Raw genomic sequence first — 15,408 nt, forward strand, 5'->3', positions numbered from 1 at the left:
TCAAGAGCTTTCTCACTTCGTATTTGGCAGTCTAGAATGTTCTAAAGACTCAAAAATGACTTTGCACGCCTCTGAGTATGACTTAACAGTGTGCAAAGGTGGGATTCATTTGAGTGGAGATTTATGCTGTTTTTAAACTACCTCTGCAGAGTCAGCCACTTGGGGGAGCTCCAGCCAGTTTACTAGAGTGAATCTAAATTCAGTTGCATAAACCAAGCTTTTGAAGAAGTCCTATTTGTTTGAGTTTTATTAAAAACGGGAAGTAAATCACTCTCGTTCTGGATTGATTTTTTTGTTTGTTTGTTTCCTCTGATGTTTAACTTGATGATTGTAATATTTAGGCTCACAAAATGGAATAGGGAGGGGTTTAAAAATAATGAGATGAGAGTATTCCCATAAAACACAACTGTGGAGTTGGAGTCTTAGCCACTGGCCTTGCTCTTTGCCTCTGCTGTCAATTAGTGCTTTGGCTCGAACACAAGAAGGTCTCGAAGGCTCAAGGGTAAGCAGAGCAAACCCTGGAACTCTGGGCTACCATGCCAGTGAGAGCAACCAATGAGAAAATTTTGATTTTCTTGCAGACATCTTATCTGGTTCCCTTTTAACATTCTTCCTGTCACCAAGAAAACAATCCTCAAGGCTAAATTTTAATAACCCTATAACATAGGGAAAGATTTCCTCCTCCCCCCGCTCCCCCCGTGACTAGGTGTTAGGCTAAGGCTAACTTAGAGAAGGCTTCATGAGCTTTGCACTGAACATCCTGTTGCTCTTGCTTTCTGTCTGAAGTTACCTGTACCAGATAGCTCACCTGGGCGATGATGATGAGGAGCCAGAGTTCTCTTCTGCCATGCCCCTTGAGGAAGGAGATACGTTCTTTTTTCAGCCACGACCTCTCAAGAACCTGGTGCTGGTGGATGAATTGGACAGTTTGTCTCCTATTCTATGCTGTCAGGTATGTTGTCCCATTCACCATGTAAATTAATCTTTCTCACTTAACAGGGCAATTAATGATAAGTAGGTGATTTTATCTCCATTTTTCTGTGGAGTGTTTGCCTGTAAGTGGTGTAACCAGAGCTACATTGTCGTGGGTTTCCAGAAATACTGTACTGTACGAAATGCTGATAGAAAAGCAAATCTGCTAAATTCTCAGACAGTTACTTAAGACTGGTACCAGGCCTGGCATCCTTTGGTTGCTGTGGCAATAAATGTGTATCCAGAAACAGGATGCCAGCCAGCAGTCCTGTGCTGGTCCTCTGCGTTGACTGTTAGACCAGTTCTCCATCTATTCTGCAGAAAGTTTGGTTAAAATCTGACATGATTTCAGTGCAGCAGATGGCACACCCTGTGGCATCTTCACTGTTTTCAGCGGTTGCATTCTGAACACAATAACGTGGCATATAATAGCGTGGTTTTATTTTCTTTTCCTGTGGGTGTTGTTTGACACACTTTCTCCGTGCAGATAGCGGATCTGGCCAATGAAGACACACCCCAATTGTACGTGGCCTGCGGTCGGGGGCCCCGGTCATCTCTGAGGGTTCTAAGACACGGACTTGAGGTAAGACTTCCAGCGCTTAGCAAGAACAGCTTTAGAGGCAGGGACACTGGAAGAAAATCCTGGGAATAAAGGTGCTGAAATGAAGGGGTGGTTCTTTACTGTAGTCTGGAGAGAGAGCAACTTTCTCCAGACACGCTTCTAGGAAATAGAAGAGTTTTGTTGCTTGCTTGTAGTTTTGAAGGCTTTTTGTTCAGTTGACTTTAACCACGTGCATTTGGTCTCTTCTACTATTTGAGTGTATCGAGTCGGAACACTCCAGATGTCTGTGCCAGCTGCTGCTGCTGATCTCTGCTGGCAGTGGGTGAGCTTGTTTTAAAGCCGATCATCTGGAGCCTTAATATGAGGCATTATAACCTCTGTGATGAATGTATTCTACCCCATAGCCCATCTGGCATGGGGAGAGAGTATCAGAACTAGGGATTTGTTAGCTTTCCTGCCCAGTTCTGTAGAGTACTAACTGATGATTGTTCAGTGACTTATTGTAATAAATTTTCATCTGAACAGCCGTTTTGTAAAGAACCTGGTTCTTGTTTCGTAGGTATCCGAAATGGCTGTCTCAGAGCTGCCCGGTAACCCCAATGCTGTATGGACTGTGAGGAGGCATGTTGAAGGTATGCAATATTTCCCAAAGCACAGAGCGGTGATAATATTTTTTTGTCCAAGGAGATAGGAAAGCGTGATGTTTGTGTGCTGTCCCCAGAAGTTCTGATCTGAATCAGTAACCTCCAGTTTGTACTTAAAAGCCACCCTCTGCTCCCCTAAAATTATCAACTGACACTTTGACAAAGCAGCACCTGCCTGCAGCTGCATCTGTCACCCAGTGTGCTGCATCAGATGTGCGTTTCCAGCCTGAAGCTGCTGAACTTCTTATCCTTTCCCACTTCCCATAAGTTCTTGCTCCGACTTCAGTAGACACTGATGGTGCTTTTTGTTGGAGCGTACTTGCTATTCTGTATATGCCTGCTGACAACTACAGTAATCAACTCTTTGTGAGAGAGCGGGATTCAAATTATGGAAAAAAAAGAAAAGTAAATCAGCAACAGTATCTATTTTATTACTTTCCTCTATGCATATCTGCAAAGAAAACATTCTACTTAGGCTAGGACACACTTCCTATTCAAAAACCCAGCAGTGTATAAGATGCCATTAATTCCAGGAAGGTCAAGATTTGAAATTGGCAGAACGTACTTTTTTTTTTTTTTTCTTCCTGATCTGAAACAGTGGGTTTGTCTTACTAAAGCATAAGAGGAAGTATAATCCTAAGTCCTGCCTTTCTCATGGAGACAAGAACAGAGTTCCTCAGATATACCTATAAAGCCTGAAATGAAGCTATTCTGCTTACTGATAGTCTCCGTGATTATTTCTGAGGCAGCGCTTTGTAAAAATTTTGCAAAGATGTCCATAGTTTCATGGACTGGATGTAGAAGTGTCAGATTGTTGCAATGGAGACCTTAGCCTGCTGTGGTGACATGGTATCTCGTTTTAAGCAGTCTTAGCGAGTAGCATGTCTTCCAGTGAGTCAGGAGCCCTGTGGGAATTCCAGACGCTGCTGTGGAATTTACCTTGCCATCTGAGAGCTGCCTTCAATCCTGTACTCATGTTCTGAAACTCCCATACAGCCTGAACAAACCCATGCTCTGGTCTTCTGGAAAATGAGTTGGTAACATTCATTTCCTCTGAGAGATTGAGGCTTCTGGCGTCACCTTTGTTTATAGTTTAAAACTGTTTCTAGTGGGTCTTTAGAGGATCACTTTGACTTTTCAGGAGATAGAGGACCACTGCTAATCTACCTAAAACAGACCAGTCTCACTGCTTTTTTTTTTTTTTTTTCCCCCCCTCTTTTTTCTCCCTAATACAAAATTCTCCAGGTTCCAGCGTGAAGATCTTCTGTTTTCTGCTTGGAAAGGCTGGAATCTGTAGCTGTTGACAGCCATGCTGCTTTTCAAATGTAGTTTAAAATTACGTAAAACTGATCCCCAAGTTTGACTTCTGAAACAGTTGTAATGGGTTTTATCCAAAAGGACTGCAGAACCCTTTCAAATCTAATCTCGAAACTGCCCGAGGGCCGTTTCTGGAGCGTTCAGCTGGCAATGTCAGGTTGCCTGGCTCTGCCCGGATGCCACGGTGCGCACGTGCTGCAAGGCCTCTGTAAGACACGTACAGGTTTGCAGCCTTCAAAGCAAATACTAACCCTGGCTGGTACGTGGTGATACACACTACCAATACCAAGCCTCTTTTTCTCTTCCACAGGTGGCTGGTGGTGGAGGTGCTGATCACCACAGGTGTGTACCTACTGCTAGGGGCTACTGTGCTGTCCCACAGGTTACCCACAGAGAATCCCAAAATCATGGGGCTACTTTTATGCTGAGCTTTCCAGTAAATGAATTCCAGAAGCTGTTGTGTAGTTGGAGATTGTTGCATTTGTACCTCAGGAGCTGAGGAATATAAAGTGACTCCCATTCCACTTCATGATCTTTTGGGAACAAAATAATTGACCGTGTCTCTGCAGAATAGTCTTTTTTTTTTTCTTTCTTTTTTTTTTGCTAAAAGTGGAGGTGCACATTTCAAGGGTGTTTTCAGCTCCCTTCTAGAGTTAGGGTTGGCTCCCAACCAGTTTGTACAGCCTTCCAAGAGAAAATGAAGTGTACTGTGAACATCTGTAGGGATTGCTGACATGGGATTTCCCTGTGGTTATGTGATAGGCATGTCCATCAGTGGTTGGGAGATGGACCAAGCACTCTTGCAGTTGAATATAGAGGTCTGGGGAGGTAGATGGCTGTGTGCGCTCTACTGTGTGGATGTATGCGAGCTGAGGCTTAGCAGTCTGCATTCACTACCTGGCACTCTTGCCTGAAAAGCAATGTGCAGTGAGTCACGGCCATGGAGTTCTCCATGAAATAGTAAACAGAAGTCTGGGAAAATGTGCTGTCATCCCATCAGATTTTTTTAAATGAGAATAATCCTGAGTTTTGTCACTGTTCATCTATTTGTTCACTGAACCCATCTGAGCTAGTGGTGATTGCATTCGTATCAGCGCAAACTCACATGCTGTGGAGCATGCGAAGACTATGTTGGGCATGGACTGATTTAAAAGAATGAAATTCTGATGGGCAAACTCAAACTGAATTCATGACAAATAACAAAAATGACAGTAGTGTGTAGAGTTCATGGACTGAAATGTGATGTTTTCATGACTGATCATGATGGGTCCATGAAGCTGTGGAAAACTTGTAATGAAGACACAAGAGAATGAGTCCAGCTGTGATTCTTCGGAGTCATTAAAATGTCTCTCTTACCAGCTCTGTCTGCTGAAAGGAGCTAACTGGAGCAATTAAAACAGTAATAAGCCTCACTGAAGTTTTGTGTCTGCCTACAAAATAGTATCTATCTGTTCAGAACTCTGGGCAGCGTGATGTTATGCGTGCGATTGTGCAGAGCTAAGTAGATATCTTTTCATATTAAAATAGATAGCTCTTTTTTTCTTCTAACTGAGAATACCTCTCAGTGTGCCCCAGGGATTTAGTCCCCTTAATTTTCAGCTAGGCTGCTATATTTTCTAAAGCAAAATTGTATTGTTGGAATCTAGATGAATGCATCTTATTCACTGACTTCATTCTGCTAAATCAAACTCTTTATTTGAAAGGCTCCAGCAGAGAGGCATTAAGCAACACTACTAGACTTCAAGCAAAAATGCACTTGTCAGTATTATTGACGCAGAATTAAAGGCGTGCTCTAATATAACTGTAAATCAGAGAAAAGAAAGAGCTAAAAAAGTATTAAGAGGTAGGAATGAGTTTGGTTTGAAGTAGAACTAAGGGAATCTGTTTCGCTTTCAAACGGGAGTTCTTTGTCCTGCTCCAGATCACATGGCTAAGCCTCCAGCTGGGACGGGTTGTTTATCATGAGACTGACAGCCCCCAGGGAGAAAGGCAGCGGCTCTCAAGAAGTTTGGAAAACAATGATCTTCTCTGAAATGGAATTTTTAGAACATCCTGTCTACAGGATATTTATGAATTAAGGTCTTAGCCAGTGAACTACTAGAATTTCTTTTAAAAGCAGTCGAGGAATTCTCATAGACTTCTGGTGAAAATACATGCAACTTTCCGGAGGAGCTGTTAATTTAGTGTAGAAAATGGGCAGTGTGTAATGGTGGACGTTCTACTGATCTCTTACCATCTGCTGTTACATTGGAGAAATTGTCCTGTTAAGCCAAGTATTTAAGTAGTTGGCCTTACTGATCGCTTTGGTATACAGATTCAGATTTTGCTTTCTGATCCCCCAAGTGGACCTACTCCTGTTGGTGGGGTTTTGGAGCAGCCTGCCTACATGAACCACATTGTAGGATTTAGGCTGTAGTCACTTAATAAACTAGTAATGGAGTTCATGCCACAGGCCAGTATTGGAATGGCTTTGATTATGCTAAGCTCTTCAGTCTGATCAGGGTTGTGGCCTGCGTACCAGATGTTGGAGAGAGGTTGTTTGGTTTTGTGGTTTTATTTTATTTTTTTAAAAACTTGCATATTTTCAGCTCTATGTAAGAACTTTCTCTTCTAAGTGTGACACAGCAGGTTTGGCAGTACCTCCCTCTAAACAGGGTGGGTGAGAGAAGGCTCAGTTCCTGAAAGCATTTGTTTCAGTTAACCCTATTCAGTTTCTTTTAAGCTGCTTTGTGGTATTTGCTGGCATCCTGTATTCATCCCAGTGAGAGTTCTCTCTTTTTTCTGTACTTAGAGGTTCATTAGTCACTTTTCCATATATGCCACATGTGCTAATTGTGGGGAAGCTCTGCTCAAGGGCTAATATTGTGACAGCTCTGTTAAGCTCTCACCTCTGCTAATTGTCTTGTACTGTGGTGTACAAGTCTGAGCTTTGGGTTGAATCAGTTAAACTGGGGAATTTCTCCTTTTTAAGAAACAGTGCTTGCATAACAACAGCGTCAGAAGTGTCATGTTGCTTGTCCGAGGCAGTATTACTTCTCCACTGAGGCTCCTGGCTCCATTTCCCAACAGGCTTCCTTGTTTCTGTTACTTTTTTTAATTCCATTTTAATGAGGCTCTCCTCTCCTTCTCTTTAATGCCTGTCACTTTCTGCAGAATGAAGATGGACCACAGTAGACAGGGGCATTCCCTTTATCCAGTCCTTGTTTCCGTATTTCCATGTGAGCTCTTCCGACTGTTTTGGTTAGCGGAGCTCCTCCACCTCCACGCTACTGTGCTCATAGCTATCCCCTTTGGGAGAAGCCAGTGCTGGAGATAATAGATGAAATGCTGTCACTTACTCCAGTAGAAGTAAAGGTTAATATTTGCTCTGTCTTAAAAACACACCGTTTCTCATCCCAGGAGTCTGTGAGGGTGGCTTTTTGAATGTGGGGTAGTTTAATTTCTGAATGAGAGTAGAGCAGGCTAGCCCTGAGCTTCTGCTCTAGTGCACCCTGATCATTCTCTGCAGCCTTTTATTGCATGGGTAGGAGATAGAGGGGTGGTCCTGCAAACTCCTGCTCGTGGGATCCGTGGTATGGTTTCTGCAGATAGGTTCCATGTGTTTAGGTTATTGGAGCAGACCATTTCATTTGACTTCATTGGGTGTTAAATCTGGATTCGGTTCCTCGTGGCAGGTGGGGCAAGTGTCTTAAATGTTTCTGGACCTCTTGCTGTCAGTGAAAAACAGGCAGGAGTGTTGTTGCCAGAATCCAGAGTATCATGAGTTGACCCTGTATCTGGACCATCATTTGATCCCCTGGCTCAGTGTTGCACTGTTTGGAGTCTAGCAGTGGCTGGCTTTTGTGCAGTGTGTCCTAGAACGAACTTGGATAATATTGCTGGCAGATGTAATTATTGCTGGAATTCTGTTGCTAAACATCTGTCAGACTTCTGATTTTGTTGGGAGACTTGACATTTATTTAATCAGCAGCTTTTTTTTCCATGTTTCCTTTGACCAGATGAATTTGATGCCTATATCATTGTGTCCTTCGTAAATGCCACGCTGGTGCTGTCTATCGGAGAGACTGTAGAAGAAGTGACTGACTCTGGGTTCCTGGGTACTACACCCACCTTGTCCTGCTCCCTTCTTGGGGATGATGCTTTGGTACAGGTAATGAATAGCTTTTTTTGACATGTCCGCTTGTGTCTGCCACTCTCTGCTTGCTGCAGGGCTGTGGTTTCTACGGTAGTGCAACACATGTCACGCCAAAAGCTGTGGATTGATGGAGAATGCTGCTTGCTCAAGCTTACTCCTTTTATATCTCACTAATGAAGCTGGACCACCTGAAGACGGTCCTAAGCTTCAGTGAGAGCTCAGTGGCTCGTTGCTGTAGTTCAAAGGTGTGATGCCTCCAGCTGGCAAGTGGCTTTGTCCTCGTTTAGCCAGTATTATAACTTATAGGGCAGTGCTGCCAGGACTGGTATTTGCCTTTGGTCTTTCTGTGTCAGAATTGCAAGTGAGATGGGAGTTATAAAGGGATGGTAAATACAGAAATTAACGTATGACCTCTTCTCCTTTAGGTTTATCCAGACGGCATCCGGCACATCCGAGCAGATAAGAGGGTAAATGAATGGAAGACCCCAGGGAAGAAAACCATTGTAAAGTGTGCTGTGAACCAGAGACAAGTAGTGATAGCACTGACTGGAGGAGAACTGGTTTACTTTGAGATGGACCCGGTACGTATGTTAATGTTGTGAACGATTTCAGAGGAACAAGGCAGAATGTGGGGCGTGCTAGAGATTGATCCTTGAGCGAACCTGCAGAAAAGGATTCTGTATGTCCTGCGTGTCTGGGTTGTGACTGTCTGATTTAGATGAGTTTATGGCTAATTAAAATCTCTGAAGTTTATAACTGAGGCTGGAAATCATGACCTTCCCTACTGCTATTCTGGTTCTCCCAATCATAGCTGAAATGAAGCTGGAAAGAAATAGTAAAAAGTAGAGATATAATATAAATTTTATTTTAAGTCAAAACAATATCTTAAGAAGCGGAGGGGGGAGGCTTAGCGAGCTGTTTTGGAGCTAGTTTGCCCCATTGGCTAGGTAATAAGTTTCTAGGGTTTTTTTTGTTTGTTTTTGCTCAGTCAGGACAACTGAACGAGTATACGGAGAGAAAGGAGATGTCAGCCGATGTGGTTTGCATGAGCTTGGCCAATGTTCCACCTGGGGAGCAGCGCTCCCGGTTCCTTGCTGTCGGGTTGGTGGACAACACTGTCAGAATAATTTCTCTTGACCCTTCGGTGAGTAGTTGCTTTGGTTTTGCCTCTCTACCTCTTCCATTGGCTTAAAATCTTCAGATTGGTACTCTAGAGCTGGACTCTGTCCATGTTCAGCTGCATGGTCAGGAATAAATTTCTTGCATATGGTTTTTTTCCTCTGCTGAGCTGGATAGAAGTATGGCCCTTGAGTCTATCCTATAACAGATTCCTTTGTTTTATCTAGTCTCACCCGTGCCCAGAGGCTCAGTTGATGAGGAGCAAAAGCATGTTCTCATTTTTCTATCTCACTGTTTCTACCTGTAGAAAAGCAGACTCATTCTGCAAGCAATTTAACAGCAATCCAGCCTTATCTTTCCTGTACCTGCAGCAGATTGAGTGTTTAAAGCATAACTAAAATAACATCAGCTTTGTTCAAGTTTCTCCATGCTAAATAACTGTAAATTTTATGTCAGGACAGTTTGGAAGTCTTCTAAAACCCTGTGTGTTACTGCCTGTCTTCAGCTGAAACATTTGCAGCTAAAGCTCTGTTTGGAAAAGCATTCATGCTTTGCTGGGTCCAGCTCCTCATCTTCCATGGACCCCAGGGCTGCTATCACTGCTTGCTTCCCAAAATCCACAGAGCTGGCAGAACTTATTAGCTTCCCCTAACTCAGCATGCAATGAGAGCTGTCTCCATGTGGATAACCTTGGAAACCCAGTATAGTATGGTTCAGGACTGTTGGGCTGCTCACATTGGTGAAAAGAAGTGCTTTTGGAGGTGAGATGAACCTGCAGCCCTTGTGCGCTAGGAAACCAGAATTAAATCTGTTGTGATTTTTCCGTGCTGAATACTTCCTTCTGCAGATCTAAAAGGGAATCTTTCGGCTCCTTACAAGCAGCCTGAATCCCTTCCGGCTGTGGCAAACTTTGTGATTGTTGCGGTGTCTCTTTTCTGCTTCCCACAGGATTGCTTACAGCCGCTGAGTATGCAGGCCCTTCCTGCACAGCCCGAATCGCTGTGTATTGTGGAGATGGGTGGCACGGAGAAGCAGGATGAGCTGGGGGAGAGGGGCTCCATTGGCTTTCTGTACCTGAACATTGGACTGCAGGTGAGAGATGCCTGTCTTGGGGAGACGCGTTGCTAAATAGCCTTGTCATCATGTGGTGAAACAACATGAAGCCTGGCTGTTCCCTGTGTGTTACAACATGCTTAACAACTGGAAATGGAGAATTCACTCTGTGACTTAGCAGAGGTGCAAGTTTCCTCATACATTCCTAGCCTTGAGACTAGTCAAAGCACAGCATATTCTTCCAGACTTAATGTAGAACAAATGGTGCTTTTCCTCTTCCAGAAAGAGGGCAAGTCCTAAAAATTTCTGGGTAAAATGTTGTTGGCTAGTTCTTCAGAAACTGCCTGTAGGGCAGAGTATTAAAGAAGTGAGTGCCCACAACCACATGCTCTGCTCTAATAACTCTGCTGTTGCGCAGCTTTTATTGTATCCAGTACTAACTCTGTGATCTTTGACCAAAAAATATTTTGACAATCCAACATGTGGTGAAAATAATCAGAGTAGTCTAGGTTCTTTCACATGCCTTTAGTTTGATGGCAGAATGCAAATTCTTGTTAAGTAACATTGGGTTTTTGGATAAATGCTTTGCACTGGGAAGGATTAGGGTCTGGAGTCAGTCCCCAGGTTTTTCAGGCCCTATGTGATGTACTAAATTTTTTAATATTAAGAACCAATTTAGATATAGCTTGGCAGAAGCAGGTTGTATCAAGCCAGGAAAACAAAAGCCTAATTCTTCAGAAATTGCCTCTTCTGTTTTGACTAACGTAACGACTGTAGCTAGTATTTCTTATCTGTAATTATGACCTAACCTTCCGGTTTATTAATGTCAAGAATGGTGTGCTGCTGCGAACTGTCCTGGATCCTGTTACTGGTGATCTTTCCGATACCAGGACCAGATACCTTGGCTCACGACCCGTGAAACTCTTCCGAGTCCGAATGCAAGGCCAAGAGGCGGTGAGTGAAGCAAGATCCCGCAGGGTGCAGATCTGCTCCCCAGGCGCAGTGTCCCAGTTTTTCTTCGCGGTGGGCAGGGTGGGGAAGCATCCGTATAGCACAGCAGGACCCTCTGGGTAAGGGTGGGAAGTCGAATGACTTCATTATGGAGCTGCCTGACTCGCAGCTTGCTCTTTCATAAACAGCCTTGTTCATGTTGGCATTTCCCTCGCTTCTTTGGAAGCGATGCGTAGTGCTGCTCTGCCTTCTCTGAACCAGGACCCGTCTGACCTGTAGGCTGCGTTCACAGTGCGTCTGTAAAGCTCTGAGCTGATTCTTTGGCGCAGAGACACTGAAAAAGCCTGTCTTGCTTGCCTCAGTGCACAGAGACTGAAAGAGCCCCGTACACAAGTTTTCTTAGTCCTTGACTGCTTGATGGTGCAGTTCATGGTCATCTCCTCTGCATTGAGAATGGTTCAACCAAGGGCTACTCAGCTGACATGCATGGTTCAAGGAAAATATTTGCAGCATTTGGCATAGAGGGAAGAACATGTTTCATCAGCAGTGCCATTTGCAGCCCTCCTGATGTGACACTGGGGAGATCAGCCACCTCCTGGTTGACTCATTTTTGGATGACACTTCCAGGGTTGAGAAATATTGCCGGTCAGTGTGGGGGGCTGGATCTGGAAATCTGAGCTCTGCTTTAAGGTTAGGGTACACAGTGTGAATCTGTTCAGCCTGCTCCTACCAGTCTGCCAGCTGTAACTTGGAAGTGAGATGCTCTGCAACCCTAATAGAGAATGTTTATAGAATAGCTGGATGCTTTTCTGCTTTGAGACCAGTTTCATTTCCCTGTCTTACAAAATGGAGAAAGGAAAAAAACCCATATTGCTTGTGGCCAGTGAGTGATGGACTCAGAATAGCCTGTGCTTATTTCAGTGCAACTTCAGCCTTTATCACTTGGGCAGAGTGTGAGGCTGTACTGAAGCTGATTTAGCCAAATGTATAAAGCTTGAAGGGCTTAGGAGTCCATTTGCTTCTTGTTTCCCTTAATTTGATTGAAAACAGGCCATTGATTTTATTTTTTGGTAAGTTTCCCTTTGCGACCTCTGAAGCCCAATGCATTGGGATCATGACAAAGCAGTAAATATTTATTTTAAAAGACATGTTCCCATTTGAACGGGTTATTATTGCAGAAAGGAAGAAAAAAAAAACACCCTATGGAAGTATGTGTTGATCTTGGCTTTTTCAGATAAAATAGTTTTTATAGCACCTCAGCGTGAGTGTCCATTGTTTTGATAGTACCTTAAAGTTCCTCTTTGTGCCATACGTGATTTCCAGATAAACTGTCTCTTGAAAGCAAGCGGTATTTCTGAAGGTGTGCTCTGAGCAGGGTGGAGTCCACCCACAAGAATTCCCTTTTTCTACGGGGTAAGAGTCCGGTTGCTGCACTGTGCTTTCATTCATATTGCAAGGAGTGAACTTGCCCCATCCCCAGATTTGGTAAATTTGCTGTGTTGTCTGTCTTTCCCAGGTGCTGGCCATGTCAAGCCGCTCCTGGCTCAGTTATTCTTATCAGTCACGATTTCACCTGACCCCCTTGTCTTATGAAACGCTGGAGTTTGCATCCGGTTTTGCTTCGGAGCAGTGCCCAGAGGGCATTGTAGCCATCTCCACAAACACACTGAGGTAAGAGCTGATGGAGGGACACTAATATTTCTGAGCTGGGGTGCCAGGCAGAGGGAGAGGTGGTTGATTCTGTCTAGACATTCAAAAGGAAAAAGGTAAACGTGTCTTGCCTTAAGAATAAAGGATTTTCAAGGTTATTGGGTTATGGGTAATGAAAGTACAAGAGCAGAAACCCTTGAATGGTTTTCAGAAAACAAATGGAAGACAAGGTAGTCCTACTGTCAAAAAGAAGTAGGATGCACTGCGCTTCTCTGATTTGTATTTTCTAGCTTGTTTTAAGGAACAAATGTAATTCGAGCTATCCTTAAATTCTCAGATTTTTGGAGAGGGAAGTTGTTAATATCTGTGAATCTGTTGTGTATTAGGATCTTGTGGTTTATGATCTCAAATGGCTACTTTGGAGAAAATAGGGCATGTGATTTAAGAAATCAGAGGCATGACAGTGGTGTATTTGTTGCCTATTTTACATTTCAGCTTAGATCCTTAATACAAAGATAAGTGAAAATAATAGGAGAACACAAATTCAGGAGTTTTGCTTTATGTACTTGAACAGGCACTTTTTTCATATCTATCCTCACTGGAATATTGCGGCATTCATTGCTTTTAAAGGAGTCTTTCTTTCTTGAGAGACTTGTGGTTTTTGGTCACCAAATACCAGAAGAGCTGGCGTTTCAGCTGGCAAGTCGCAGGAACTTGGCCGTTCAGGCCCTGGCGTTTTTCTTGCCCTCGTAACTAAAGCTCCTCAGAGGAGGATTTGATTACTTGCCAGACAAAGTCTTGTCACATTTAGGTTCAGATGACGTGTTCCCCAAAGGTGCCCTTTCCCTCTTCAGTGTGCTCTTTGTTCCTCTCGGGATGCATTTGCTTCAGCATCACAGTGCTGTGCCCAGAAGGGACAGGCGCTCGGAGCTCACCCTGAGGCCGTGAGAGCACCCGGGTCAAAGATGCAGGACTGCAGGCACACCTGTCCCACAGCACAGACTCCCATTTAGGGTGCTAGTTTTACCCCACTTACCAGAACTGTTTGCTAGCGACTGTTCGGCCTGAGGGAGGACTGGCGTTCATCTCCAACACTGACCAGTTTCATGGACCTAAAGCTCGTCTCCAGCCTTGTTCTCCTGGACGGTTGCTTTTGGAATGTGTTGAATGTGTCACATCTTTGTCCCCTAGGATTTTGGCACTGGAGAAGCTGGGGGCAGTCTTCAACCAGGTCGCCTTCCCGTTGCAGTACACACCCCGAAAATTTGTCATTCACCCTGAGAGCAACAACCTGATCATCATTGAGACAGACCACAACGCTTATACTGAGGCCACCAAAGCCCAGAGGAAGCAGCAAATGGCTGAGGTAATCGGGATGGGGGACAGGTATATGCAGCCTTTTCCCCAGAGCGGGCTTCTGCAGCTGGTCCTCAGCCACCGTTGCCTGCAAGCTCTTGTGCCCGATGGGAAAGCAGCACAGTGCTGGTGCCCGGGTGCAGATGTGTTGGAAGCTCAGTCCTGAGTTGTCCCCCTCCGCTTAGGGGGAGTTGACTGCATCGCGTGATCTATTGCTCGGTCTGCCTGCTCTTTGGTGTTAGTTATTTCTTAATAGCAGGCTATGGCACATTGTTATCTGGCCTCCCAGTTCTTCTGAAGATATGCTTCAAAACCCAAATTTCAGCAGAATACATCACTGCCCGATGTTTCTTTCTTTGCATGTTATTATGGCAGGCTTTAAGAACCGCGTTTCAGGGAACCATCCTGCTTGTGTAACACTATTCTCTGGGTTTTCTGTGACTGAGGATGTTTGAATTTCAGTGGATTATTTTCTTCAATTTCCCCAGTGTTGTTCCCAGAGCTGTTGCTTTGAAGAAATAGTTCCCCAGACAACTCCCTTGTGGTCAGGGAAGAGCTGATAGTGCCATGCTGTGAGCTTCAGAGACCTCCTTGGGAATAAGCTCAGGGCAGGTGGAGTCTCTCTTTGAAAGCCTTAGGATTCAGTGGCTTTCATACGCTTACAGGCAGTACCTGGCCCTGGATTGCCTGTGCTTAGGGGGAGAGGGGGTATCTTCTACGTGGAGCCTCAGCATGTCTGGAAAAGAAATTCTCTGATCTATTTTTTTCCCCACCCTTTAATGTGCCACAGGAAATGGTGGAGGCTGCAGGTGAAGATGAGAGGGAGCTGGCTGCAGAGATGGCTGCAGCCTTTCTGAATGAGAATCTTCCCGAGTCCATCTTTGGTGCTCCCAAGGCAGGAAATGGACAGTGGGCCTCTGTTATCAGGGTGATGAACCCCATCCAGGGAAACACGTTAGATCTGGTCCAACTGGAGCAGAACGAAGCTGCCTTCAGGTAAGAAGCCATGGCAGACGCAGCAAGGATCTCTGTGATAAGTCTTGTGTATTTTTCCTTGTTTTGCTCAACTGTTAATGACTTGAAGGCCAAATGTAGCATGTTATCAAGAGACAGGGTTTAAATGCCAGGAGCGATTTCCATGGGCTTAAAGCTTTTGCCTTGCCTTTCCTTCCCTTCCCACTCTGATCTGTCTGCATGTTGTGCTAAGAGCTGGTGTACTCCAAATGTGTTTGCCACACTTCAGTGGGTGAAGAACAACACTGGGATGTGAACAATAGATAAGAGAACCGGGAACATAAGAATTTGCTGCTATCCCTCACTTCCTCTTCTTTTCCAGATCATCTGAGGATAGACTAAGTGGGAAGGAAGTGTTGGAGGGACTAGGTGGGGAAGGCCAACACAATTACTGTAAAGGATAGTGAGTGGGTAGGAGAGGGAAATGCTTCAGCAGGTGGAGTGAGGTTAGATCATGCTAGTCCAAAAGGCTGACTCTGTCCTGTTTTGTCCAGGACCTCCAACCTGGCTGAACTAAGCCCTGGGCAGGAAATAACACTGAAAGAGGAGGAAGGTTGTACGTATGTGCCCAAATTGGAACAGCCTTTGAAAAACAGTTTTTAGTGCAGCCTTGTACATTGCTAGGCAGTGTCCAG

At 44.5% G+C, this 15,408-nt stretch overlaps 1 protein-coding gene across 1 annotated transcript in view; it reads left to right on the plus strand.

The window, feature by feature from the left end:
* Positions 1-15,408, plus strand: part of SF3B3 (splicing factor 3b subunit 3) — a 31,258-nt gene that overhangs the window by 7,996 nt on the left and 7,854 nt on the right. The window contains exons 9-19 of the mRNA XM_067302698.1: positions 787-952; positions 1,460-1,555; positions 2,094-2,166; positions 7,494-7,645; positions 8,056-8,211; positions 8,619-8,774; positions 9,698-9,841; positions 10,634-10,756; positions 12,270-12,424; positions 13,595-13,769; positions 14,550-14,755. Of these exons, the coding sequence (XP_067158799.1) occupies positions 787-952; positions 1,460-1,555; positions 2,094-2,166; positions 7,494-7,645; positions 8,056-8,211; positions 8,619-8,774; positions 9,698-9,841; positions 10,634-10,756; positions 12,270-12,424; positions 13,595-13,769; positions 14,550-14,755 (1,602 nt within the window). The remainder of the gene's footprint in view (positions 1-786; positions 953-1,459; positions 1,556-2,093; positions 2,167-7,493; positions 7,646-8,055; positions 8,212-8,618; positions 8,775-9,697; positions 9,842-10,633; positions 10,757-12,269; positions 12,425-13,594; positions 13,770-14,549; positions 14,756-15,408) is intronic.

This window comes from Apteryx mantelli, chromosome 10 (genome assembly GCF_036417845.1).
Source record: "Apteryx mantelli isolate bAptMan1 chromosome 10, bAptMan1.hap1, whole genome shotgun sequence".
Taxonomy (NCBI): Eukaryota; Metazoa; Chordata; class Aves; order Apterygiformes; family Apterygidae; genus Apteryx; species Apteryx mantelli.